This window comes from Panthera uncia, chromosome E3 (genome assembly GCF_023721935.1).
Source record: "Panthera uncia isolate 11264 chromosome E3, Puncia_PCG_1.0, whole genome shotgun sequence".
NCBI lineage: Eukaryota > Metazoa > Chordata > Mammalia > Carnivora > Felidae > Panthera > Panthera uncia.
In genome coordinates this window covers 30,566,032-30,591,622 of record NC_064815.1, presented here as the reverse complement: position 1 = coordinate 30,591,622, position 25,591 = coordinate 30,566,032, and the positions used below count along the sequence as shown (strand labels likewise).

At 61.9% G+C, this 25,591-nt stretch overlaps 2 protein-coding genes across 4 annotated transcripts in view; both read left to right on the top strand.

The window, feature by feature from the left end:
- Positions 1-7,398, top strand: part of FOXK1 (forkhead box K1) — a 62,772-nt gene extending 55,374 nt beyond the window's left edge. The window contains exons 3-9 of the mRNA XM_049638982.1: positions 1,186-1,342; positions 1,899-2,045; positions 2,701-2,894; positions 4,835-5,001; positions 5,089-5,373; positions 6,188-6,412; positions 6,871-7,398. Coding sequence (XP_049494939.1) covers positions 1,186-1,342; positions 1,899-2,045; positions 2,701-2,894; positions 4,835-5,001; positions 5,089-5,373; positions 6,188-6,412; positions 6,871-7,139 — 1,444 coding nt within the window. The 3' untranslated portion in view covers positions 7,140-7,398. The remainder of the gene's footprint in view (positions 1-1,185; positions 1,343-1,898; positions 2,046-2,700; positions 2,895-4,834; positions 5,002-5,088; positions 5,374-6,187; positions 6,413-6,870) is intronic.
- Positions 7,399-17,376: 9,978 nt separating this feature from the next.
- The window catches only part of AP5Z1 (adaptor related protein complex 5 subunit zeta 1), a 12,751-nt gene continuing 4,536 nt past the window's right edge, over positions 17,377-25,591 (top strand). Inside the window, exons 1-9 of one of the 3 annotated variants that reach the window (XM_049638980.1) lie at positions 17,377-17,540; positions 21,946-22,083; positions 22,350-22,536; positions 23,165-23,309; positions 23,506-23,618; positions 24,025-24,193; positions 24,536-24,676; positions 24,960-24,997; positions 25,083-25,245. In XM_049638980.1, the coding sequence (XP_049494937.1) occupies positions 17,377-17,540; positions 21,946-22,083; positions 22,350-22,536; positions 23,165-23,309; positions 23,506-23,618; positions 24,025-24,193; positions 24,536-24,676; positions 24,960-24,997; positions 25,083-25,245 (1,258 nt within the window). Of the gene's footprint in view, positions 17,541-18,878; positions 19,029-20,591; positions 22,084-22,349; positions 22,537-23,164; positions 23,310-23,505; positions 23,619-24,024; positions 24,194-24,535; positions 24,677-24,959; positions 24,998-25,082; positions 25,246-25,591 lie in introns of those variants that run through there. The other 2 variants (XM_049638979.1, XM_049638978.1) reach the window with 2 other exon arrangements.

The following is a 25,591-nucleotide window of genomic DNA, read 5'->3' as shown; positions in this document are numbered from 1 at the left end:
GAACCTTCGGGAAAAGTCCTCACGTCAGGGTTGCATGACCGCTGAACCACCGCCTGGTGCCACGTGCGGTGACTGTATTTGAGCAGCTGGGTTTCGAGTACGTGAACGTGGCACCAGTGACCTCCTTTGTCTTCCCCTCATGCCTCATGTTGTAAGTTTGGGGTTTGTGTATTTGGTTCCAAATTCAATTAAGAAAAAGGTGCTTTTTTTTAATTGTTTCCTGCCTTTACCAAAGGGAGACAGACCCATAAGCCGGTGGTTGCCGACCTGCGCCCGGGGGAGGAGGAAGGTTCTGGACACTGAGGGGCAGGACACTCGGGCAGGGAAATGGGGCAGAGCACATGGTGTGTGTTCAGAAAACTGGGGCCTTCTGGATGGTTCCTACTGGGGTACTGGCTTTGCAGGAGCTCTCCTGAAGCCGGGGGCCCGTCCGTGGTCTGGTCAGGTCCCAGCAGGGGCACCTTTACCTGGGCTTGTCACCCACTCCCAGTGTCATTCGTTGCCTCTGAAAATTTTATGACAGAACTGGTTTTCAAAATGAGAATGTTGTTTTAGTTTGATAACCAAAGTCTACCTTGTTCACGAGACCAGAGCCCGCCGGTGAGCCGGGCCGGGCGGGCTCCAGCAAGGAAGCGGCCGGGGGCCCTGCAAGCCACTCGGGACCCGCCGGGAACGAGAGTGGCCTTGGGCCATAGGTGGTTCCACTCACAGCCAACGTGAGTGACAGAGGTCGAAGCCGTGGCCGTGGCTCCGGAGGAACTGGGGAGGGCCCGACCCAGAGGTGCTCACGCCCTCTCTGAACGCCACGGCTCCCCAGCCTTTGCCCACAGCGCCCTCGTGTGGGCCCGTGAGCGCCCGACAGCAGCCACGGGCAGGGTCAGCCCGGCTGTCTGCAGTGGGGATGGGAGCCACCCGGTGGCCGTCCCGGAAACCTGCCTATCAGGGCCCACAGCTGCCCACCGCAAGCAGAAACTGCTGCTACGCTGGCTGTGCGTGGACACGAACTGTCTCCAGTCACACTTGGTCCAGCCTTTATCAAAGGGGAGGTGCCGTGTCACATGACGTAGAGAAGAAGGGGGTCAGAGTTTCTGTCCCCCTGCGTCACCCAGGTAGGTCCTGAGATCCTGCACCGCCAGTCGTCCTTTTCGGGGTCAAGAACTTAGGACGTGTCATTTCTCTCCGCAGCGTTCCCAACTCCTGCCCGGCCAGTCCACGCGGAGCGGGGTCCTCCGGCTACCGCTTTGTTCAGAACGTGACCTCAGACCTGCAGCTGGCCGCAGAGTTTGCCGCGAAGGCCGCCTCAGAGCAGCAGGCGGACGCGTCCGGAGGGGACAGCCCTAAGGTCTCGGGACTCACGGCGCATGTGGCCGCGCGGCGGCCGGGCGTGGGGCACGGAGCGGGCGCGGAGGCGCCCTCGTGAAAGCGAGGCGCCCCCGGGGGGGGACGGGACGCTGCGGGAATAGCCCGCTTCCTGGCGGCACGTTTGGGCACCGCGGGAGCTGCTCTCTCCCGCCCTGCACCCCCTTACTGTTCGCCCTCGTCCCGTCTGCCCGTGACGGGATGGCTTCGGGGTGTTAACTTAATTAGTCTTTGAGGAAAAATGACAAGTTTTTCCTTACAGCTGTGTATCTTGGCTCATTCCCGTCTGATACCTGTTTTGAAATCCTTTTGTAGAGGAAGTCAGAGACTTCTGCGTCTTCCCCGCGTGGGGCAGGCGCGGGGCACTGCTCGCTCGTCGGGGAAGCGGGTGGCGGTCGCTGGGACGGGGCTAGGCGGGCACGCCGTAGCCGTCGGTCCGTGTGGGAAGGGCGCCCTGCCGGAGGGGCCGTGGGCGGCCGGGGCGTGGACGCCCTTCTGGAGCCGCCCACGCGCTGACCACGTGCTGCCTGTCTCCTCAGGACGAGTCGAAGCCCCCGTACTCCTACGCTCAGCTGATCGTGCAGGCCATCTCGTCAGCGCAGGACAGGCAGCTAACACTAAGCGGCATCTACACCCACATCACCAAGCATTACCCTTACTACCGGACGGCTGACAAAGGCTGGCAGGTGAGGCCTCGAGCCCGAGAAGCCGGGCTCTGGGTCCGCTGCCCCGGAACAAGGGCGCCCACGGGCGGGTCGTGTTCTGAAAGCCCGAAAGCGGTACAGGGGCGTCCTCGTCGGTGACCTGTGGTCTGTCTCCAATGAGCCACAGCCCCTGGGAGTCAAAATAGTCTCCTGTCCCTCCAGCGGCCAGAGCAGGGAGGGGCGATACGTATGCCTTGTTACGTTTTCACGCTGACCGCCCCTCGTAGTCCCAGGCTACTTTGGAAATGGGCGCACACGTGGGCCCAGACGGCGGCCCGCGTGCACGGGGACCGTCAGACCTAACTTAGCTGTGTCTCTCACTTGTTTTGCCCACGGTCGCTGTTTCCCGCTGGCTACTTGGTTTAGTACAGGTTTCAAACTTGACATACTCCTGGCCTATGGCTTGTCTGTTTCACTTTTTCTGGAAAGAATGCTGTGCTCGATTTTGATAGAAAAAAAACTACCACCGTGCCTTTGCACTTGCCAGTAAAACACACTTACCTTGCTGGCCTGTGGAGCGCCCTCGCTGGCATCACCTCCGGGCCGTCCCATCATCTTTGGTCTCGTGTCTGTCGCGTTCAGATACGGAGTTTGTTTTGCCGCGTGCTAACTGGCGAATGTCTCTGCTTGTCCACAGAATTCAATCCGACACAACCTCTCTTTGAACCGCTACTTTATTAAAGTCCCTCGTTCCCAGGAGGAGCCCGGGAAGGGGTCTTTTTGGCGAATAGACCCCGCCTCAGAAGCGAAGCTCGTGGAACAGGCATTCCGGAAACGGAGGCAGAGGGGCGTCTCCTGCTTCCGCACGCCCTTCGGGCCGCTGTCATCCAGGTAAGCCTCCGGGCCGCCCCTCGGTCAGGGGCCGGCTTCCACAGACGGCTCGTCACAGTAGCGTCTTGGGTACTTTAAACCTGTCACCTGTATTTCTCGAGCGAGACTGTCTGAGGACCAGTGAGGTCTGTAACAGCAGAGTAAGTGGACAGCTCGCTGCCCCTCTGACCTGTCAGCTCTCAGCAGCCAACGCTGTGACCGAAGTAGAAATTGGAACAAAGGCGATGGTCACGTTGGTGAGGTCGGAATTCGGGACGTTTGAACGGAGCTCAGATTTTCCGGATCCCACGTTGCTTGGTGGGAACGTGGAGAGAAATTCTGTGAGAGTGACAAGGGTTAGTTTGTGGGGAGAGTACCACAGGCCCGGCCACGGAAACGTCAGCCGCCCTTGTCCCACGCTTCCGCGGCCAGAGGCCACGGGGGCGGCCGGTCGCGTCCTCTCCTCCAGGCCTGTCCCGGCTTCCGGGGCTTGCTGGCCACGACCGGTGCCCCCCAGGCTTGTGGGAGCATCACCCCGACCTCCTCCTGCATCATCCCGCCCTGTTCTCCCCGGGCGCGTGCGTCTAGAGTGCCCCTTTGAGGGCTCCGGTCACTGAGCTGGGGACCATCGTAGTGACTTCATCCAACTCCGTCACTTTTGTAAAGAGTTGACTCCAAGCAAGGCCCCCTTCTGAGGCACTGGTGGCTTCTGGGGACACAGTTCAAACCCTAGCGGTGACCAGCACTACGTTTCACTTGTAGATGAGCCTGTCCGCCAGCTGGGGCAGTGGTTACGGGGCTGGCCTTTTGCGCCCAGCACTGCCCGGAAACCCCGATAAGGAGTGTCTGTGGGAGGGCGTGGGGCGGGCCTGCCCCAGGGTCACCCTGGGAGTTGGGGACGCCATCTCGTGACGCGGCACAGGGTAGTGGCAGGCGGGAAACCCTCAGGCCGGGAGGGCAGCCCAGCACGGCCTCCGCGTGAGCTGTGTGTTACGGAGAGGGGGGCCTCTCGTGGCTGCAGAGCCCGGGTGGCCGAGGGGGGAGGCAGTGGGTGTGTTTGTGCTGGGTGGGAGGCGGGCAGGAAGCAGGGTGCGCTTGGTGCAGGGTAAGGTCCTGCTAGTGAGGGCTGACGACCGTCGCAGCCTCGGGGACTGGGAGGGACCCAGGCCGACCACCAGTTGGAGCATGGGAATGAGCAGACGGGGTCCAGGCCTGGGTTGGAGTCAGACGAGCCAGCTGGCAGGTGGGAGAAGCAAGGAAGACTGGGGGCCCAGGGGGGCGGACAGGGTGCCAGGTCTGTGCCCGGGGAGACCAGGGTGCCGTTCACGAGGGAGTTTATGGTGATAAATGAATGCAGAGTGAAGGCCGCCGTGTCCCCCAGCTGCACCCAGGCAGTCCCATCGTCCTGCCTCTGAGGGTTTGTGTTGACCCTGTGACTCAGCTCGCGGGACGTGAGTCCCCGTGCTGCGTAGCCGGTCCTGGGCCAGCCTCACTGGCAGGAGCCGGACGGGATCTCCGTTTTCGAACCAAGAGAACGGTGGCGGAGGGAGCGGCCTTTCCCGCGAGATGAATAGCCTGTAGGTGTGTCCTCTGTCCTGGTGGGGGCTTTGTGCCCATCCCAGCAGAGCTCGTGATTTTCACACGGAACACCGAGTCACTTTTGCGGAAGCCTGGCGGGTCCCTTTCAGGAAGTAAATGCTCTGGAGCGTGGCTTTTGCTGGGAAGCCACGAATAACGCGGCGTCCTCCCGTTCGCTGGGTTCAGGGCCCGGTTGCCTTTCCGTGTATCGGACAGCATCGTTGCTGGTGTTGGAAACTCTCCGCAAGAGCAGAAGAGCGTCAGGAAAAGCTGGCGCAGGTGACGTGTGAGACGCGGATGCGCCGGCGTTCACGTTCAGGTGCCGTCTTGGTTCCTCGCCCGCGTGCTTACCGCCGCGCTCCGTTCTCTCGTTGCTTCCCTAGGAGTGCTCCAGCCTCGCCCACCCACCCTGGGCTGATGTCCCCTCGCTCCAGCGGCCTGCAGACCCCAGAGTGCCTGTCTCGAGAGGGCTCGCCCGTGCCGCACGACCCTGACTTCGGGTCAAAATTAGCTTCCGTTCCAGAGTATCGGTATTCCCAAAGCGCACCCGGTAAGAGCGGTTTGGGGCCTTTACGCGACGTGGCGGAAGCGGGCCTCGCGTGCGCAGGCTCAGCGGCCGTGCTCCTGCTCCGTGCAGGTTCTCCCGTCAGCGCCCAGCCGGTGATCATGACCGTGCCTCCCCGACCGCCCAGCCTGGTGGCCAAGCCCGTCGCCTACATGCCCGCGTCCATAGTGACGGCGCAGCAGCCCTCCGGCCACGCCATCCACGTCGTGCAGCAGGCTCCCCCTGTCACCATGCTCAGGGTGGTCACCACGTCCGCCGGCTCCGCCAACGGGTACATCCTCGCCGGCCAGGCCTCGGCAGGAGCCGCCCACGAAGCGGCGGGCACAGCCGTGCTGGACCTGGGAAGCGAGACAAGAGGTGAGGCAGTCGTGTGGTCCCCGGGCCGGGCTGGTGCCCGGAAGGTCGCCCGTCAGCCTGGGCTACGAGGCTGAAGGCCCACGTGCTGGGGACACGCGCTCCCTCCGGGGGCCGAGGGTTCTCAGGCTGCTCCTCCTTGTCTCCCTGCTGCGGGTTTCTTGGGGAGCGCGTCCTTGTAAATCCGTGCTGTTTACCCTCCTCGGCGGTCGTGCCTTTGGGTGTACACGACCCCGAGGAAACGGTGCGGGGCTGTGGGGCTTGAGGCCGTGGCCGGGGTGGGGGGAGCATTGCTCAGGGGCCCCCGGTGGGGAGTCCTTGGAAGTCGCTTAAAAACCGCTACAGGTTCCTACGGGAGGCACGTCGGGCCCAAGGAATAACGGGTGCTCGCGAATGCAGCCCGTGGCACGGAAGATGCTGGCGGGAGCCTGACTCCGGGGCCTCCTTCTCGCGGCCCCCACGCCTGTCGATCGCGTCATAATGACAAAGGCGTTTTGGGGAAGGAAGTCTGTGACTCCAGATGCAAACCTTTTCGTTCCAGATGATACCGTCCCTTCGTCTGTTTTTATGTTTCGGGTTGGTTAAAGTTCAGGCTCCGGGAGTGTTTTCCTAAAACCCTATTCATCGTTTTTCTCGTTTCAAATGTATTTCGTCGGTAGGATTTTTCTTTTGAGAAAAGTGTTTTCCCCAGCGCCGATGCCTTAAAGCCGCAGTCCAATCCCCCCCCGTAAACAGACTTCCTGCCGCGGCTCGCGTGGGCATGGGCGCGGGCCGCCGTGGCGGGCCCGCGGGGTTCGCACACACTGTATTCCCGCAGGCCTGGAGGAGAAGCCCGCCATCGCCTTCGCCACCATCCCCGCCGCTAGCCGCGTCATCCAGACGGTAGCCAGTCAGATGGCCCCGGGGGTCCCCGGCCACACGGTCACCATCCTGCAGCCAGCCACTCCGGTGACCATCGGGCAGCACCACCTACCGGTCCGGGCCGTCACTCAGAACGGGAAGCACGCGGTCCCCACCAACAGTTTAGCCGGCAGCACTTACGGTGAGGCCCTGCCCGGCCCCTGCCCCTCTGCGCCCGGTCGCTCTGCGCGGAGCGCCTGCCGTGCGAAAACGTCCGGTCGATCCCTCTGTGCCCTCGGCGCGGGGGGCTTGCCGGTCAGGCCGGGGCCGGCGCCCTGCCGAAGGCCGAGTCCTCACGGCCCAGCGCTCACACCCGTGGGGTCGGAAAAAGCCGGAGGTGGGCGGCGAGTCCCGGCGGGAACTGAAGCGGGTGCAGCTGCAGGGAGGGGGCGGGGCCCCGGGGCGTCCGCAGAGATCAGCAAGAGGAGGGCCCCCAGGCGAGAGCAGGGTCGGGTCGGGGAGGGCGCGGCCCTCGAGGCCCAACCGGCGAGGGGCTGGGACCCGGGTGCCCGCATGGTCGGCCTGGCCCTCTCGCAGCGGCTCCCCGTGTGCCGCCCTCAGCCGTTCGCCAACGCGCACCTCTCTTTCCTCCGCTCCCAGCCCTCACCAGCCCCCTACAACTCCTGGCGGCCCAGGCGAGCTCATCCACACCGGTGGTGGTCACGCGGGTGTGCGAGGTGGGGCCCGAGGAGCCGGCGGCGGCCGCGGCCACCACCGCCACCGCCCCGGCCACCGCTGCTTCCGCCGCCTCTTCCACCGGGGAGCCCGAGGTCAAAAGGTCGCGCGTAGAGGAGCCCAGTGGGACTGTGACCGCGCAGGCCGGGGTGATCACGGCCGCCGGCCCGCAGGGACCCGGAACCGGGGAGTGAAGACGCCTGCCTACGGGCCGAGTGGGACGCTCGCCATAAGGGATTCTGGAGCCAGGCCCTGACCGCCGACCCCCTGCCGCTTGCGGACCGCGACAAGAAGGCTCCATGGTGACCTGCGCACGTGCCAAACGGACAGGACGGTCTCGGCCTCCACCCGCACCTGGACGCACTCGTCCTCCCTGTTCTGTCTCCTGCCCCTGCTGTGGTTTAAAACAAAACACATAAACAAGTTCAGACCGCTGATTGTATGATTCGGGAATTGTTTGTTTTTATTTCCTTCTCTCCTGCACCGTCTTCTCTCCTGGGCCCGTGGCCGAGGGCGTGGGGGACGAGGCCGCGGCCCGGCGCCTGGAGGAACGGATCACGGGCAGACTTAGCCGCGAGCAGAGGCGAGGCTGCCGGAGCACCTCGGAGTGGTGCGAGCCCCCGGAGGCCCAGACGGAGGCCGTCGTGCGAGGGAGGGGACGGCAGCGGCACGGGTCCTCTGCGGCGGATTGGGAGTGCGCAGGAGAAAGGCAGGCGCTGCCAGAGCCCGGAGCGTCCCGTGGGGTTTTCTCCCTAAAGTAGCGACACAGAAAGCACTGGCATTAATCTGGGGTGCGGGGCTCAGGCTTGGCTTTCTTATTTTGTTGGAACGGTGGGATTCAGGCTTCATCTCAAATCTGAGATAAACACGAAAGGAAGCAGGTGTCTGTGAGGTCTGCATCTGTGGACAGCGTGACGGCCGTAGGCCTGGGCTTCTTACTGGCATTAATCCTGTGACGAGTCAGTCCTGCCGCTCCGTCTGCTAACTTCAAGAAAGATCGACGGCCTCCCAGACTGGCGTTCGGGGCGGAAAGCTGTGTGGGCGGGAGCGGCCGAGGGTCCTCGTCCAGAGGCCCCGAAACCGGGAATCGGCGAGCCCTGTGTCTTCAGCGGGCCTGAGGCCCCGGTGCCTGGATGCCGTGGGACGCACAGCGCTGGCGGGCGCCTCTCGGATACCATCAGCAAGTGGCGGTCGCTTTACCACCCGACACGTACCTCCTGCTGTAAGTCAGGCCGTGTCCTGTGCCCGCAGCGCCGGGGCCACACCGCCCCTGTGCTTGGCTCTTGCTGCCTCCATCGGTCTTGCCTGCGACCTGGCCGCATGACCAGCGAGTGACGCCAGGCTCCCCGGGGCCGAGGCCCCGCGCTCACAGACGCCCCGTGCCTCCTGGAGCCGTCCCCACAGCCGGAGGTGAGGCCGCCGCACTCCTGGTTTATAGCCCAGTTTGGGGTCCACGTTCTAGCTCTCCAGCTCCTCTCGGAGAACATTCTCAGGAAACGTCAAGCGGTCTGTGAAAAGTGACTCTAAACTTGGCCGGCCGCCCCAGCACTGGTTTTTCTGACGGTGGACACTGGGCCCTGCACAGAAGTCCAGCAGGAACAGTTTTTCTTCCTGGAAGTCGCCTGTCCTCAGCATCGGTCTCCAACCAGCAAAGCTGCCTCCCCAGGCCCCCGCCCCAGCGGCAGCGACAGGGAGCGAGCTCGGCCCCTAAAGCCCCCAAGAGAAGGAGCGGGCCTGGTGGTGGGCCGTGGTCGTCAGTCGCCGAGGACAAATCCAGAGTGTCCTCCCGTCCGGCCTGTGACACCTCGTCTGACATTCTTCAAGCCTCAAACCGCTCGTGTCTATGGCACCAACTTCAACTGGGAGAGAAGCTCTTCTGTGAAGTCCCCACCCACTGCCTCCGGTGACACTGGGGTGCAAGTGGCCAGGCGTGCCGTCCTCGGTGATGGGAAACCTCACTCTGTTCCGCGTTGGCGATTTCTGCTTCATAAACTCTGTCCTTTGCCTCAGCGTCTGGTGTGTGCGTGAGAGGGCAGGTGGGGTGGTGGGCGTTGCACAGGCAGTCTGCCCCTTGCGAGGGCCTCACCTGGGAGGATCCGAACCCAGGGCCTGCCTTCAGGTCGGCTGTCAGGAGGTCCTGCCGAGGGGACTGTATCTGCTCACCGGCCGGCAGGACGGCCCCAGGTTTGCCCCCGTGGGAACGCTGGGCCGGCAGTCTGCACGGGACACGCAGGACAGCGTGGGCGCGGAAGAGCCTCGGGCCTTCGCCAGGTCTGGTGAGTCTGGCACCGACCCTTTGCTTGCCCGGCTTTGGAGACGCTTTGGTTTCCGTTCATTTTTGGTGATGACCCACCCCATGTTCGGGCAGTGGTTCCAGGAGAGGGAAGATGAGAGAGGGCAGGGTGTCCATCGGTGGGTTCTGCCACGTGGGGAGCTCACGGGACTGAGAAGGGGACCCTGTGGGGTCAGCTCGGACGGGCGCAGGGCAGAGGGGCAGGGCTAGGCCTTGGGGGAGCTGCCCGTCCGGGCTCACAGACAGTGGGCGTGTGGGTGGGTTCACGGTCCTCTGACCCAAGGGCGGGCCTGCTCCTGCCCACCCTTGGCCTGAGACTGGTGGCCGGAAGGCTGAGGGCAGCCTGCACCTGGGGACCAGATGCACCTTAGAGCGAAAAGGTCGTTCCGTGCCCCTGGAGCCAACCGAGTGATGGTCTCCCCCCACACTGGAAGCAAGAGTGCCAGGCTATAAATGACCAAGGAACCGCGGCCCTCAGAATCTTGGCCACGTGTGACCCGCCACAGGTGTGGGTTGCAGAGGGGGGGGCCCGCCCCCACCAGTGGGGGAGAAGCGGAAACAGCTTGATCCCGGCACCATCCTGGTGTCGGTGTGGTCTCAGGGGTCTCAGAACCTTCTCTTTGGTCACCCGGGGGCCCGGGTGCGTGTGAAGGGGGCGGCCAGGCAGTTGTGCGGGCTTTGGGAAGGTCCCGTCTCCCCTGCGTCGTGACACAGGGCACTTGGGCCCTCTCCCCCTGGTACCCGGCTTCCCTTCTGTCTGCTGCTTGACCTGTCGCCCCGTCGACCGGCACCAGATGCAGGAAAACACCCTCTCTGCACAGGAAAGAAGTCACAGAAGTAACTACTCAGTAGCTGAGCGTTTCCCACCTGGACGGTCTGGTGGGCAATGGAAGGAAAAGGCCTGTACCCAGAGCTCACGGGGCATGTCACAGGGCCCAGTGAGTGCCACGGTGCGGGGCACAGAAGGCCACAGAGGCACGGCCCCTGCGACCGTAGGGTGGACCTCACGAGCGGTCCGCGTCTTTCTTGCCGCGGACGCTGTCCTGAGTGGTGCAAAGACAGGCTGAGGCAGAGCGTCAGGGGCTCCGGCAGATGTCCTTTTCCACCTTCTCTGTAAAGTCGTAAAGGTAACAGGGCTCACATCCCCCGGTGAGGTTAGACACCTGCCAGAACCGCCCCCACCCCCGTCCTGGGACACAGCCCTCTGGGCCTCGGCCCATGCCCTGGGGACCGCAGGACCGATGGCCGGGTGCACTGAGCCCCGCGCTGGGGGGGAACGGGTCCGCGTGCTTACAGCCGCTCCCGTCAACTCCCCACTCTCGGTCTGGTGGGTTCATGTTCAAGGTTTGCGGTCTTCCCTTTGTTCTCTGTTTAACAGCCAGGCCAAATTGCGAAGGTGGCGAGGGATTTCTGAGTCACTAAAATGACTATTCTGTGATTCTCGAGCTGGCGGGGTGGGGGTGCCGCCACGGCCAGGGGGCGGGGGCCCTGCTGCGCCCCGATGGGTTCAGCGGGGACCTGCTGGTCCCTTTCCTGCTCCTCACCGGGGCTGGCGGAAGACCAGTTTGGGGCCGTGGGCATGATTCGATCAGGGCTCTCCTTTCCTCTGAGACTGGGTCTCCGTGGAGCATCCAGAGGGAGCGCACAAGGTCGCTCCATTCAGAGTTCAGAAGGAGAAGGCGTGCCTTTGGCCTTGGGGTCAGTTTCTTTATAGAGACAAAAACAGGCCTCATTTGAAAAAAGATGCTTAGTTGAACGTGTAGTTGAACGTGAGAAAGCGTCAGGGAAGAAACAATGTTCCCCGAGCTCTTAGAGCCCAGAAGTGAGTCCCGTGGGTGTGTGTTTCTCCAAACACCTCACATTCCGCTTTGCCCTCGAGCGACTGCGTGCGGGACGCAGGGCCATCTCGGGGTCACACAGCGCCGCCCCCCGCGCCCCTGAGAGGCGGTAGCTCCCCCAGAAAAGGGATCAGGGCAGCTGTGCTCACAGATGCTGAGGGGATCGTGTGCTGCTTATTTTAGGCACCGCGACTCTCTGCGGGTCCCAAGTGGCAGAGCTGCTAAGAGGAAGCCCGGCCACGTGGCCGCCAGTCCCCACTAGGCCCCCCGACCCACGGTCCCCACCAGGCCCCCCGACCCACAGCCCCACTGCTAGCTTGGCTTAAAGCAAAGAACGTCTCCTCCCAGCCCCCCCGCAAGCCGCCTTTGTGATACCTCAGCCTCGAAGCAATATTTTCTGAGAAGAATGTAAGTTTGTCCGCGTGCCCGTGTGGGGCCGCCCTCCAGACGGGCCTCCACAGGGGTGGCCGCGCCCGCAGTCTCTTGCAGGGTGTCTGTCCCTCGTTTTCAGCTTGTTTTCCAGTTTTATACGGTCCTTTCCTTTTACGCATTCTGTCCCGAGGCCTCGCCTCCCGCGTTAGGTTTTAAATGCTCAGGACCTGGCCGGGTGGGTCCTCGGCAGCCCCAGGAGCTGGCCGAGGTCTCCACTGTTGTCCCTGGTGCCGGCTCCAGGACGGGACTTTGTGACGCAGCCACAGGCGCGTTCTCCAAACTGAAATAACACAGGCCCGCTTGCCCGGCTGCGTTTAAGGAGAATCGTTTTCCTCCCGCGTTGAGCGAGGCCACCGCCTGTCCCGCAGAGTCCTCAGGGGCCCCAGGCCGTGTGGGGCCGTCTCTGCCAAGGCGCTCGGCAACCCCGGCTCGGCCCTGCGGCCACTTGGAGGGACGCTCCACGACCTGCCTCTCCCCCGTGTCCTAGGAGGTCCGCGCAGAGGCACCAGGGCCCCAGGAAGAAAACAGGGGTGCTGCCTGCACCCGCTCCCCCCAGGAGGGGGGACACAGGACAGCTAAGCGGAGGTCGGACGTCCGCAGGATCACTTCTGCGAGCCTGACGGACCCCACGGTGCCTCCGCCACATAAGAGCGAGTGTCCGTGCCGGCTGCTTGCGGGAGGCCCGGTTCCCATCTAGAAAACAACCCCTGCCTCCACCCCCAGACACACGCCTGGTCCCCGGGACGCTGGAGCTCAGCCAACTACTGGTCGGAGGCCCTCCTGCCGGTCGCTCCCAGTCGGGGCTTCCTCTGAATCTTTGCCCGCGGCCCGGGGCTGAGGCTGCACTGCATTGCTACACAGGATTGGGAGGAAATTCTTTGCGTTAGTGAGGCTTGGGGACCCCGTCTCTTTCCGTTCTCCTAGCCGCTGGTTTTGGCCGTGAGGATTCAGCCAAGAGTGAACGGAGCAGCGACTTCATTTCTGGGCATGTCTGTCTGTCCCCGTTCCTGGCACCTGCTGGCACCTGCTGGCATCTGGGCCCCGGGGGCCGGCGGGAGGCAGAGCTGCATCCACCGCTCCCTCCACAGGTTCTGGCCTCATCCCAGGCGGGCCGGCGAGTCTCCAGGTGGCTCTCTCCTCTTTGCTCCGACCCAGACATTTTAGGACTCATGATAATTGGAAGAATTCTGGCTTATTCTCCTTGGGAATCTCTTCTGGAATAGTTTGCTCATTTGATCCATCTAAATATTTATTGGTGGTTTACTCCGCGTCGGAAACAGTAGAAAGTGCTGGGGAGGCCAGGCCCGGGAGGGACGTGGCCGTGTGTAGACAGGCCACGTGCCCTGGGTTGCTGTTACATCGTCTGGCACGTTGCACAATGTTTCCCTTAGCTGCACTGGCAGGGCTGTTCCTCTGAGCTGTCTCCCAGAGTCCCGAGGCGCCCAGTGACCTGTCGCCCCGAGTGCTGAGCCAGCTGGCCGCGCACTGCAAGAGGGCCTTGACTCGGGTGGGTTTTCCCCGCACAAAGTTAACCGGCGTGAAGGACGTCAACCTGTGCCTGCTGCCTCTTAAGCTCATCACGTCTAACTTTCCGTGTTAACTGACCCAGATTCCTCCTCCTCTCCTTTTTTAATCCACAAATATGGGATTTAAAATCAAGCATTTTAAATTTGGCCCTTCCCTGCTTCCCTCCCAGCTCCCTGCCCGGAAGGCTTTCTGGATACCCGGATACTTAATTTACGCGGCTCAGTCTGTATTTCAGGATGGGGTGAAGGAGGAATGAGACAAAGGTGGGACCCAGACTCTCGCCCGGATCAGCCCCGCAAACCCCGTGCCCGCAGCACGGCCCGCATGATGAGGGATTAAACCAGTACAGAGGCTTGTTACCTTCCCTGTAAAGTGACTTGGGGGGGGGGGCGGGTGTTGGGGGTGTGTGCACGCGTGAGCGTGTTTGTACAGTGGCTGTCTGAAGTATCTTTTCACCGTATGTTTCATCATCAGTGCTTGAAAAGCGGTGGTTGCCCACACAGTGGAGACTCGGCTCCCTGGGCCCGCGGCGGGCGTCCGCCTGCGGGAAGCCCTCCCGGGAGGGACCCAGATGCCCCGGCAGGTGGCAGGTGGCAGACGGCCCGCGGTCCCGTCCGCTCCCGTCCTCGGAAAGACGAGAGGCCCACCTCGCTGGGCCTGCCTGCGTTTTCGTTTCAAATGGGATACAGTATTTTTTTAATAAGGAGCCATACTTTTTTTTTTAAAAGTTTGAGATCTGAATGTGATTTCTAATTGTATCAGACGTTAATGTTTTAAAGCTATAACAAAGTTGCAAATTTCTACTTTTTGTTTTCCATTTATTTTAACTCCTTTTATCTATTAAATGGTTGTATGTGGATGGGGAAGTTCTGTTTCTCCTCTTAGCATTTGTTTCTATAACCAGAAATAAAATTATATATTACAGAAGTGACCCGGGGCTCTGTGTGGTCCTTGTGAGTGACTGCTGAGGGACAGACGTGTGGACACCCAGCCACTGTCTGCTCCCTGGCGCGGGGCGGGGGGGGGGGGGGGGGGGGGCGCCTGACCCCAGGGGGCCGTTCCTGGGGCAGGTGTGTTTTCTCCCACTGTGCCCGGTAGCCCTTTCCCGGGAAGAAGCCAACGGACAGGTGCCTGTGATTTCCTGGCCTGGCCTGGGCCCCGGGGAGTTCCCTGAGCGTGCGTGTTTGCAGCTCCAGGGAGGGGAAGACAAGTCACATCTGCCCCTGGACGGAGAGGGGCCGGCGGAGCCTCTACCGGCTCCCAGGCACCGGCGGCGAAGCTGGGGAAGCCCACCGACGCCCGTAGCCGCCTCGCGGGTGGGCCCTCGCACCCACCAGGGGCGGAGCCTGGACAGACTTGGGTTCACAGTTCAGCGGGGTGGGGGGGCTTCCGCCTCCAAGAAGCCCTGTTTCTTCACCTGCAAAATGGGGCCCCTGCCTCACAGTGTTCTGTGCATTAAAGGCCATCGTGCACGTCAGCTGCGGTGAGAGCCCCCCCCTTTGCAGAGCCCGGCCGGGTTTACGATTTCAGCCGTCGTAAGAAGGGTGCCAGTCCTGACTTGGGATTTCATAGAAACGTGCGTTTGTCACAGACGCATCTTTGGTCAAGGTTCTCCAGCATTTGTGCACGTGACCCCGTCCCCTCGCCGAGCCAAACAACTGGCCTCTCTCGGGTTTTGTGGTTGCCTGCGGTTGTAACTGAAGCTTGAACCCTGCTTTCCTTCACCTCACCCCACCGCCACCGCAAGATGCTAACTGTAAGCCTGAGCTCAACCTTAACAGAGTCGGGACATTTCAGGATTTTAGCCGAATAACGAGCGAGAGTGAGAATGAGCTCTGTGAGCTGCGCTGGCTAGTTAGCGTCCTTCTGAAACGTGTAGCTTTTTAAGCCTCGGTTTGTTTTTCTTTAAGTTGGTTTTTTTTTTTTTTTTTTTGTTTTGTTTTTTAACGTTTATTTATTTGTGAGACAGAGGGAGACAGAGCATGAACAGGGGAGGGTCAGAGAGAGAGGGAGACACAGAATCGGAAATAGGCTCCAGGCTCTGAGCTGTCAGCACAGAGCGCGACGCGGGGCTCGAACTCACGGACCGTGAGATCATGACCTGAGCCGAAGTCGGACGCTTAACCGACTGAGCCACCCAGGCGCCCCTCTTTAAGTTTTTTAAAAGTGATTTATTTGGAGAAAGAGAAGGGGAGAGGGGGAGAGAGAGAAAATCCTAAGCAGGCACTGCACGGTCCGTGCAGAGCCCCATGTGGGGCTCGAACTCCCAAACCGTGAGATCGTGACCTGAATCAAAATCAACAGTCGGACGCTTAACCGACTGATCCACCCAGGCGCCCCAAGTTTCAGTTTTGATCAAGACGACCATTTCTCACTAGTAAGACCTTAAGATGCCAGTTTACACAAATGGAAACGTTGTTGTAAGAAGCAGTCAAATATCACCCTTGGGAAGGTGCTTGGGGTGTGTGTGCGCGGAGAGGGAGGGAATGGCCCCGGCACACAGCCAAGCTCTCGGTGCAGGCGAAGCCGCTTCGTGAAGCGGGGTGCGTGCCAAAGCCAGCGGGCGCACCCCCCGCAAACGACAGACTGCGTCCCGGCTGCGTGCACAACTGCCAGAATCCGGAAACCAACCGAGTCATTCTTCGCCGACAGTAGAATGGCGAGCGGCGACCCGCCCTGCAGTCACACGCCGAACACAACACGGCTCGAGACCGCCACACGGACGCCTCTCGGGGCGTCGGGCCGAGCCACGGCGAAGGCTAAACGCCGTCGGCTGGCACGTGTAGGAAGCGTGAGCAGGCAGCACTAAGGCACAGTGACAAAAGCGAGGCACCGCGAGCCAGTGGGGCGGTGGCCGTGCGGCCTCACATTGGTGTGCGGGGTCCGCTCGTGAGAGCCGCCTGCTACACCTCCGGGAATTTTGTGAGCCAGTTGCTAAAGCCATCAGTAAAAATTTTAATTCTCTAAATTACATTGGAAACAAAGGTAGTGAGTACTCGACTCATCACTCGCTGCTCCCTGTCCCTGTGTTCCTGGGCCACCCCCACCCATGGCGTCCGTAACTGGCTCCCTGGGCTGCCCAGTGACGTCGCGTTGGCAGCTTGGAATTCTGCCGTTTGGGGAGTATTTACACCACGGAAATTATCAAACGCTACGAGCCAGCCCCTGTGCCCCTCAACGAGCTAGCTGAACGTTTACTTTCGTACCACTGAATAATAGAAATGAGAGAGCTCGTTGAGTTCACTCAGAATTGGTGTTCCTCATATGTTTTACCTCAATAAACATTTTCTTAAGCTATGAAATTGTACTTGAACTCCTTTATAGGTCTCCAGTTTTGTAGGTCTAAATGCCGTTAACCTTTGAATTTTAAATTTTTTTTCACGTTTATTCATGTTTTGAGAGACAAGAGACAGTGCAAGCAGGGGAGAGGTAGAGAGAGAGGGAGACAGAATCGGAAGCGGGCTCCAGGCTCCAAGCTGTCAGCACAGAGCCCGACGTGGGGACTCGAACCATGGACCACGAGATCATGACCCCAGCCGAAGTCAGACATTTAACTGCCCGAGCCGCCCAGGCTCCCCAATGCCATTAACCTTTGGGCCTGAGGTCTGTGCCGTGGCCCAATGAGCCAGTAAACTCGCACCAAAACCATGGGTCATTAGTGAGCTATCCGCTGGTATTTTCACACCCAACTTCCTGTGCGTTCGTGATTCCAGGGCTGGGGCTCTGCAGACCCGGCCCCGCGGCGCCAGCCTCTCCCTTCAACACGGAACACGGGTGCTCCCGCAAGGCGGGAGGGTGCTTCCTGCTCCTGGCCGCTTCCTGCAGCAAACGCTCCAGCAACGGCAGGGCAGTGGATTGCAGTTAGATTTTGCAGCCCGGCCCGGACCAGCGGCCCGCAGGTGCCTCCTCCCCTCCAGGCTCCACCCCCACCCCCACCCCACCTGCTGCCCATTCCCCACTCCCGGCAGCAGCTGCGACTCCCCGTGCCTACGGGATCGAACAGAACAGCCAGGTGCTTCTCGCCTGACTGGCCCCGACCCGTGCCAGCCGGGCCGAGTCCGTGCCTGCCCCGCGCGCAGGCTCAGCGGCTCTCAGGACTTGACCTCCACGGCCCCGCCTTCTCCCAGACGCTACTTCTCTGGCCCTTCCTCTGCAGGCAGCGCACAGTGTGGCTGCCCCGGGGATCCCCCGCTGGTTCCGAGCGCCTCTCCGCTGACAGGTGTGTGACCTTGGGCGCCTTCCCCAGTTTCAGCTTCAGTCCACCCATGCTTCAAATGGTGGTAATAAAACCGCTCGAGCTGTCCCCCGGTTCGAGGAGATCATTGACCTGCGGTGCTGGGCATGTGGCAGGCCTCCCGTAAAGACCTCCCAGGACAGACTCCCTTCGCCAGCTCCCTTCCTCGTCACTCTGCGGCCCCGTCTCCAGGTCCCCGGCACCAGCCGCCCTCAGCACCTCCTGGGTGCCGGCGCGGCATCTCAGACCGCCACGTCCGGGATCCTGGCAGGTGAGTGCCTGGCTGGTCCTCCCTCCGCCCTCTCTCCGGCATCAGGTGTGTCCTTACTGATCATCCCTCCGAGGCCCCCCCTGTCCCACCACCCTGCCCAGACACCCGACTTCCCACAGCGCCCTGCTTTCACTCAGCTTTTTCTTCCCTCCATAGCACTTACCACTGCTAGGCAGTTGTGCATTTGCATAGTCGATCATTGCCCACCTGCTGACCGTAAGCTCCCCGGGGGGGGCCCCCCCCCCACCCGTTCCCTTGTTCTCCAGAACCTGAAACACTAGCACAGTGAAGGGTCATTGCTCGCTCGTTGAATGAATGACTCCCCAAACTCCTCCTCTTCTGCCCCAATCCCAAGGGAATGGCACCTCCCGGAAAGCCAGAATCCTGCTGTTGCCGTGATTTTTCCCTGTTCGCCCTCCTGTCCCCAAATCCGTCCCCAGGTCCTACAAATACTCCCCGTGAACGGTTGCTGAAACTGCCTACTTGCCATCCTGGTGGCCTTTGCCACACTCGGGCGACCTCCCTGTCTCCTGGGCCACCCCATCCACTCTCTATCCTGCTGCCCGACATCAGTCCCCCCGCAGGTGCAGCAAGCCCCAGGAGGTAGGCCTGCCCCTCCCCACCCCTAGGCCCGAGGGCCTCTGGGATCACGTTGGGCTCCAGTCCCTCTGGAAACCCTTTCCGCCAGCACCCTGCCTGCCCAGCCCAGCATTCCCCACCCACCATGGTCACCGCCCGGGGCATCGCCCTGAGCCTCCACCCAGTCTGCAGATGGGAATACTGTGGCCACACCTCCCCCAGAACTACTCCTCTCTAGGCCTGCTGCCCGCAGCCCGGGGTTGTGGTGGGCATCGAGTAAGACTTTCTAAAGCACCACGAGAGCCTAGACCGGTGCCACACGGAGGGGAGCCTCAGAAGAAAACACTGCTGAGGCGTTCGTTCGGCTGTTCCCTGCAAACTGCCACACGCCGCAGTTTCACGTTTCGGGTCCTAGTGAGCAGCGGACCCGCACAAGCCGGTGTAGTCTGTGGTCAGGTAACCACCTACAAGTGGGACAATGGCGCTGCGGCCGGAGGCAGGCCGCCTCCTAACGGCACCGGGCACCCGGAATCCATCGGGGAGGACCTGGGGCCTTGAGGTGCTGAAATCACGGGGTGCTGGGGGTTGCGGGGTCGCGGGCAAGGGGCGAGGTTCGGGGGTCTCGGGGCCCCAGGTCTCAAGGTTCCGGGGTCCGCAGCCCACTAAGGCAACCAGGAACCCACCTGGGCCCGTGGCGCGAGCGCTGACGGCCCCGCCCCCTCGGACTTGCTCCACCAAAGCCCATTGGTCGGCGGCCTGTCCGCCCCGCCCACGTGACGCGACCCGTGACGCGACCCGGAAGTGGCGGGCCGCGGGCCGGGCTGCGGGCGGGGCTCCCGGAGTCGCCGGTGTTGGCGGCGGCGGCGACATGTTCACGGCGGGGGCCGAGAGTCTGCTCCACCAGGCCAGGTGCCCCGACCTTTCCCTGGGGGCTCTTGGCGGGGGGGGGGGGGGGGGGTTGTCTCAGGCGACCCGTGCGTGGCGACTCCAAGCAGCCCTCCTGGACCCGCTCTAGCGACCAGGGGGACGGGGAGGCCACGCCGTCCAAGTCTGGGGTTGGGGGCCCGGGATGGGGCCCCGCGGACTGGCGAAGGCTTGTGGGTGAGAGCCACCCCCGCCCCACGCCCAGCAGGAAGTGGGACAGCCAGAAGCTCCCACATGCTTTGGGGTCAGGAGCACAGAGCCATCCAGAGGCTGGAGAGCCTGGTGGGACTGAGCCACAGCAGCGAGCACAGCGCCAGGCTCAGGAGTTTGATACCATCCGAGGGGTGGGGGAGCCAAGGGAGGATTTTGCGATTTAGAAAGACGCCTTCCTGAGGAGGGGTTAGATAAGTGGAGAAATTACCCACCTGCTTCTGGCCCGCAGCTGGCCCTGGATCGCCACTAACTCATCGGTAGCCCTTTGCCCATCAACTAACCAGTCATGAGACAAAGCAGAAAGGGGGCCAGGGCTAAAACGCCACCGTCATCAGATGGTGTAAGACTCGAAGCTACTTGTATCCAAAAAAATGCCCGTGGTCAACTTTTTTTAAAAACCCCCAAACTCGATCTGGCGCTGGACCGATTGGTGGGAAGGATTAGGATCGCTGAAGCCGCTGTAATTTAGTAAAGTGAGATCTTGAATGTATATTAGGTTCTAAAGGCTGTGAACGGGGCAAAAATATGTGGCCAAAATGACCCTGCTGGGAAAGTGCCTCATCGGTTTGTGGCCCCGTCTGTGTCTCCATCACTGTTGGGCAGATAATTCCAATATTCAAGTTCCAATGTTAGGGTTCTTGTTCACTTGAATTTAGGGGTTGTAGGAAGTGAAAATAGGTATCTTTAAATACCAGCCTCTCTCTCAAGATGCAACATGGTCACGCCCACGTTCTTGCGAGATGACACTAAAAGCAGACACCCACTCAGAACTTCAGTGGGTTTACTTCTCCCAACTCCCCTCTGCTCCTGGTCATAAATTTCGTGGAATGAAAGGCAGGATGACTAGCCCTCACCATCTTAATATTTCTCTCGCGCTGACTTGGACGGGTGAGTGTGGGTGGTTTGAAGGTAGAATGTGGTTCGATATCCAAAAGTGAAATACACGTGTGATGCAATTCCTCTCTCTCAGCGTTTGAGGAAAGCTAGTCCCTATCAGGTGTCACTGGTTTTCACTCTGTTTGGCTCTAATGAAGCCTGTGATTTGGGGGGAGCACTTTAAAATAAGTTGCTGATGTCCGGGAGTTAGGATTTGCAGTGAGTTTTTGTTTCTGAATTCTTCAGAGCTGGAAAGCAAGGGTGGAAAAAGCGGCCAGGAGCATCGCTTGTGAGCTGAAGACTGAGTGAAGGACAGGGGCTCTGAGAACGGGTGTGCAGAGTGCAGCAAGTCAGGGGGCAGTTCCAGAAGCTGCAGCCAACTGGAGGCTCTGCATGAGGAGATAACCAGCAAGGGATAAAGTCAGGGGTATTTCAGGCAGAAGGTCCATGCTGGGGGGGGGGGGGGGGGGGGGGAAGCGGGGGGGCAAGAGCAGGGGAACAGAACTGCGGGATTCTTAGACCAACTAAGGAAGGCCAGGGACCCTCTACTCATTGTTAGGGTCGGTAGGAGCTTGGCTCTGATGGCCTTGGGGAGCCACTGAGGGGTTGGAGCAGACTGGGTTTTAGAAAGCATCCTGCAACATGGGGAACATGCTGGAAAGGATTCATTTGGGAGGAGGAGCCTCCCATATTATTTTGAGACGGTCTGGTAGCTTCAGTCCCATTAACCCGGTTAGAAACGACCTGGCCCGGCCTCTTGTCTTTCTGTGTCCTCCCCCCACAGCGCCGGTTACGTGGTAAGCCACCGAATCCGACTCTGGCTACGTCAAAAGGAAACAAAAATGAAAATGGGCTGGGAGGTGAGAGGGAGACCTGAAGTGGTGGCAGATTCATTGAGATTTATCCGCCAGCCTCCAAGTAAGAACAGGAAAGACGAGATGCTACCCCAGGACCCCAGCTCCCGATGTCTGCTTAACCTTCTCATCAGCCCGAGTCTGGAGATGCCCCATCTGTAGTGGTTCAGATTTCCAGACTCTCCTGAGTTCGAGCATCTCATGGGTCCAGCGGGGATTCGGTGGCCTTTAGTCGTGGCTCGGGGAAAGATGGGGGCCCTTCTCCGAGACACCCCCCCCCCCCCGCCGCCACCCCGGAGATCCCTAGGACCGCGTCTCCTTGGCATGTTATCTTCTCTTAGCTTCTGGACTGAAACAGAACTTAAAAACGGCATTCCATTTTGAGACTTTGTTCAATGTCTTACCAGTTGTCAACGCTCAACAGATACTATTTTTAACCAGGCAGATTAAACACTGGAATAAGAAGCTGTATGTGGTAGGCATACCTTACATGTCACTACACTTGTCCTTTAATACATGAGATTCTGCTCTTGTCCCAGAAGCTCAAGGCTCGTTGAGTGGATCTTTTGAAAAGCAACTTACTTCAAACTCAACCTCCCTTAATAAGGACTCCTAAAACCACTCGGTTTTAGTTCTTCCGCTCCTGGGACAACCAAGTCCGAATGCGTGTGGTCTCTATCGGGGCTTGCTGTCGGGAGTGGTGGTCTCCCCACGGCCCTGCCCGCCAGGGGAGGGGGGGAGGGGACCCGGTGATGGCTGGGCCCCAGGGAGGGAGGGAGGAACCAGGCCGGGTAATCAGGTGGGTCCCCACGAGAGGCAGAGGTGCCACGGGATGGTGGAATCGCTCTCTCGCCCACACCTGGCCTACCCTGCTCGATGGGCATTTCCTCCCGTGCGAGAGCTGCTCTGTCCATGGCTCAGGGCAGCACATCAGGTGGCTGGCCTCGCTCTCTGCTCAGGGACATCCGGGACGAGGAGCTGAAGAAGTTCTGTTCCCGGGTCGTTAACCTGCTGCAGAAGGATGAGCTGGGGCCCGACGCCGTGGACGCCCTGCAGAGGCTCTTCCTCATCGTGTCAGCCACAAAATACAAGAGGAAGTGAGTGTGATGGTCTCTGGGGTGCTGCGGGCCCCGGGCCAGGCACCCAACACGAGAGGCCGCAGGCGGATACCCGTCAGCACGGGGCAGCTTGGCGCAAACATACGCGCTTGGCGCTTGAGTCTTACGTCCACTCGAGCCAGTGCTGAAGGCCCTTGGATCCAGAACGTTCTCTCTCCCTGCCGGACGGTCCGGGGCGGTGGCCCCAGGGGGGCTCCTGTTGGGACACGGCCCCTGCTCACACGGCCTTGCCCCCCCCCCCCCAGGCTGGAGGACACCTGCGTGCACCTGCTGCAGACCACCCTGTGCTCGCCCAAGTGCCCCGAGCAGCTCCAGCTCCTGTGCGCTTCCATCCTGAGAGAGATGTCGCCCCGCGACGACCTGAGCCTGTCCTGTGACCACGTCCAGAGTGCCCGGCAGCTGAGTCTGGTGGCCTCTGTGCTCTTGGCCCAGGTAACTTGGCCGTCCCTGCTCAAGTGGGCCTCCCTGCCCTAGGTCACCCTGGGGTGCCAGCGCACGGCCCCTGTGCGGGCACCGACCTGCGGCACAGGCGGGGTCGGCTTGGCCTCCCCCTCCATTCGGCCATGTTTCCGGCTGTCGCTCGTGTACCAGTCCTCCGACACCTGTGTGCTTGTAGAAGCGACAGAAACACCTACCTCTCCCCACCCCCCCACCTCCCCCCACTCCTCCTGCCTCCCCACCCACCTACCGCCTCCTCCTGCCTACCCCCCCGCCACCTCCTGCTTCCCCCCCCCGCCACCTCCTGCTTCCCCCCACCGCTGCCTCCCCACCCCCCCACCTACCGCCTTCTCTTGCCTCCCTGCCCCCACTCCTATCTACCCCCATCTCCTCCTGTCTCCTCTCGTCTCTGGGGAAGCAGCAGGGCTCTATGAAGGCCAATCCAGGCCCCAGTCCTGGACACGGGTAAAAGGTGACCTCACTGAAAGAACGATGCTAGCAGAGCAGCAGCCTTCAGAACTGGACGGTCCTTTTCCAGAAGTTGTCAGACCAAAATGACTTGTCGCTCTCACGCCGCCGACGTAAGTCACTGCTTTCCGGTCCACCTGTGTTCTGTTTGAAGGGTGACCCGAAGGGGGAGGTCAGGAGCGTGGGCCAGCGTGTCTTCAGGATCCTCGAGAGCCGGCAGCCCGAGGGGCCCAGTCCCAGGCACCTGCTTCCAGTCGTGTCCAAGATCACCCACCTCGCCCCGCACACCCTCCACGAAGGTATTCGTCCTCCCTGAGAGGCCCATACGGGTGGCACAGAGGGAGGCGGTCCGGGGCGGCCTGGGGCACAGCACCCTGTCGGGAGCAGCTGCTTGTTTTCTAGAAAGACCTACGAGTGCCCTTGCAGCCCGCATCTGTGGATTTACGTATTTCCCACCTGTTATCCCCGCTCCCCACCCCCTCCCCCGACCCATAGACCAGACCAACCAGCTCAGCAAGCGGCTGGTGGACTGGCTCCGCTACGCCAGCGTCCAGCAAGGGGTGGCGCACACTTCTGGAGGCTTCTTCTCCACACCCAGAGCCCGGCAGGTGAGCCTGGGGACTCCCACCCTTCCTGTCCCTGGGCGGCCCCGGGCCACGTTGGCCGGCCTTGCCCGCGGGGTCCCTTCAGCTCCTCCCGTCTTTCCACCCGCCTTGGTTCCAGAATGATCCCTCTGTGTCTCCACTTGGGTGAGGGAGTTTTGGGTCTCGCAGGGTCACGGCCCCCCAGCCCGGGACGTTGTGTGCCAAACGCGCTGGCGAGCATCGCTTACCTGCCGGGGCCGCGTCCACTCGGGCGCTAGCGTTTATGCATCTCCCGGGGGCCGCCCCCGCTTCTTGAGTGTGGACGGCCACACCCGGTGTGAAGGCGGGGCTCCCTCCCGCTCCCGCGTGGTCTCCGCCCTCCCCAGCCCGGGTCCCCACAGCGCTGCCCATCCTTCCTTGCCTCCCGCAGCCCGGCCCTGTCACCGAGGTGGATGGGGCGGTGGCCACGGATTTCTTCACGGTGCTGTCCACGGGCCAGCACTTCACAGAGGACCAGTGGCTGAACGTGCAGGCCTTCTCCATGCTGCGGGCCTGGCTGCTGCACAGCGACCCCGAGGGCCCCAGCGCCCCGGACACAGGTGGGACGTGGTGGGGGAGCCACGGGAAGGGGGCCCCGGGGGGAGGCTCCAGGCGACGCCGGCAGCCCCGGCCGAGCCTCAGCGGCACCGAGAGGCCCTGCCCGGTCTGGGGCGGGATCCGGAGTGATCTCGGAGGGCGGACGTCATCAGGGTGTCCGGAGAGCTCCCTCGAGCCCCTTCCCCTCTGCGGTCTGACCGGCGGTGTAGACCGGCGGGACTCGCGGGCGGGGACACCTCCGCTCCACGGGGGCGTGTGCTGAGGGTGAGACCGGCCCCGGTGACTTTCACGCCCCCGGACAGGCTGGCCTGGGCGCCCTTCGAGTGCCTCGTTGTCTTTTCCAGACGACAGGTCGGAGCTGGAGGGCTCGACGCTGTCCGTGCTGTCGGCCGGCTCCACCGCCGGCCGCCTGCTGCCCCCGCGGGAGCGGCTGCGGGAGAAAGCCTTCGAGTACTGCCAGCGCCTGGCGGAGCAGAGCACCCGGCGTGAGTCCCGGGGCCGCGTCCCAGGCTGCTCGTGGGGCCCGTGGGGCAGCCTCTCTTTCCCGGGGGGGCTTTGTGTTCCAGACATAGACCCCGGGGAGCCGGGCAATGGACAGAAGCTGTCCCCGGCCCTCCCGGGCATCTGTCCCAATGTCTCGTCCACCCCGGGGGGCCGCTCTCTGCTCCCGGATGGCTCCCCGCCCTCTCCTCGAGCTTCCAGAACAGTGCGCCCCTCGTTCACTGTTGTGACGCTGACAGAGACCAGGGGATCGTCTTCCTTCTGCAGGAGCCCTGAGGAAGGGGGACTCAGACCTGCAGAAAGCTGTAAGTGCGGGGTGGGCAGGGCACGCCGGCCTCCCCGGCTCCACTCGAGCCCACCCCGTGTCCCCGTGTCCCTGCGTCCCTGCAGTGCCTGGTGGAGGCCGTGCTGGTGCTGGACGTGCTCTGCAGGCAGGACCCCTCCTTCCTGTACCGCACCCTGTCCTGCCTGAAGGCCCTGCACGCACGCCTCTGCGGGGACCCGGCGCGGGTGCGGACGCTGCTGCCCATCGCGCAGTTCTTCCTGAACCACGGTGAGCCTCCGCCTTGAGCCTGGGGGCTCAAGGAGAACCTTCCGGTCCCCGGCCCGGGACAGCCTGTCTCTTCTCGCGCTCTGAGGGACTGTGAGCAGCAGGTAGTGTCGTTTTTCGGCGGGTCGATGTAGCGAATGAAAAGGTAGCGACTTGGGGCGCCTGGGTGGCGCAGTCGGTTAAGCCTCCGACTTCAGCCAGGTCGCGATCTCGCGGTCCGTGAGTTCGAGCCCCGCGTCGGGCTCTGGGCTGATGGCTCGGAGCCTGGAGCCTGTTTCTGATTCTGTGTCTCCCTCTCTCTCTGCCCCTCCCCCGTTCATGCTCTGTCTCTCTCTGTCCCAAAACTTTA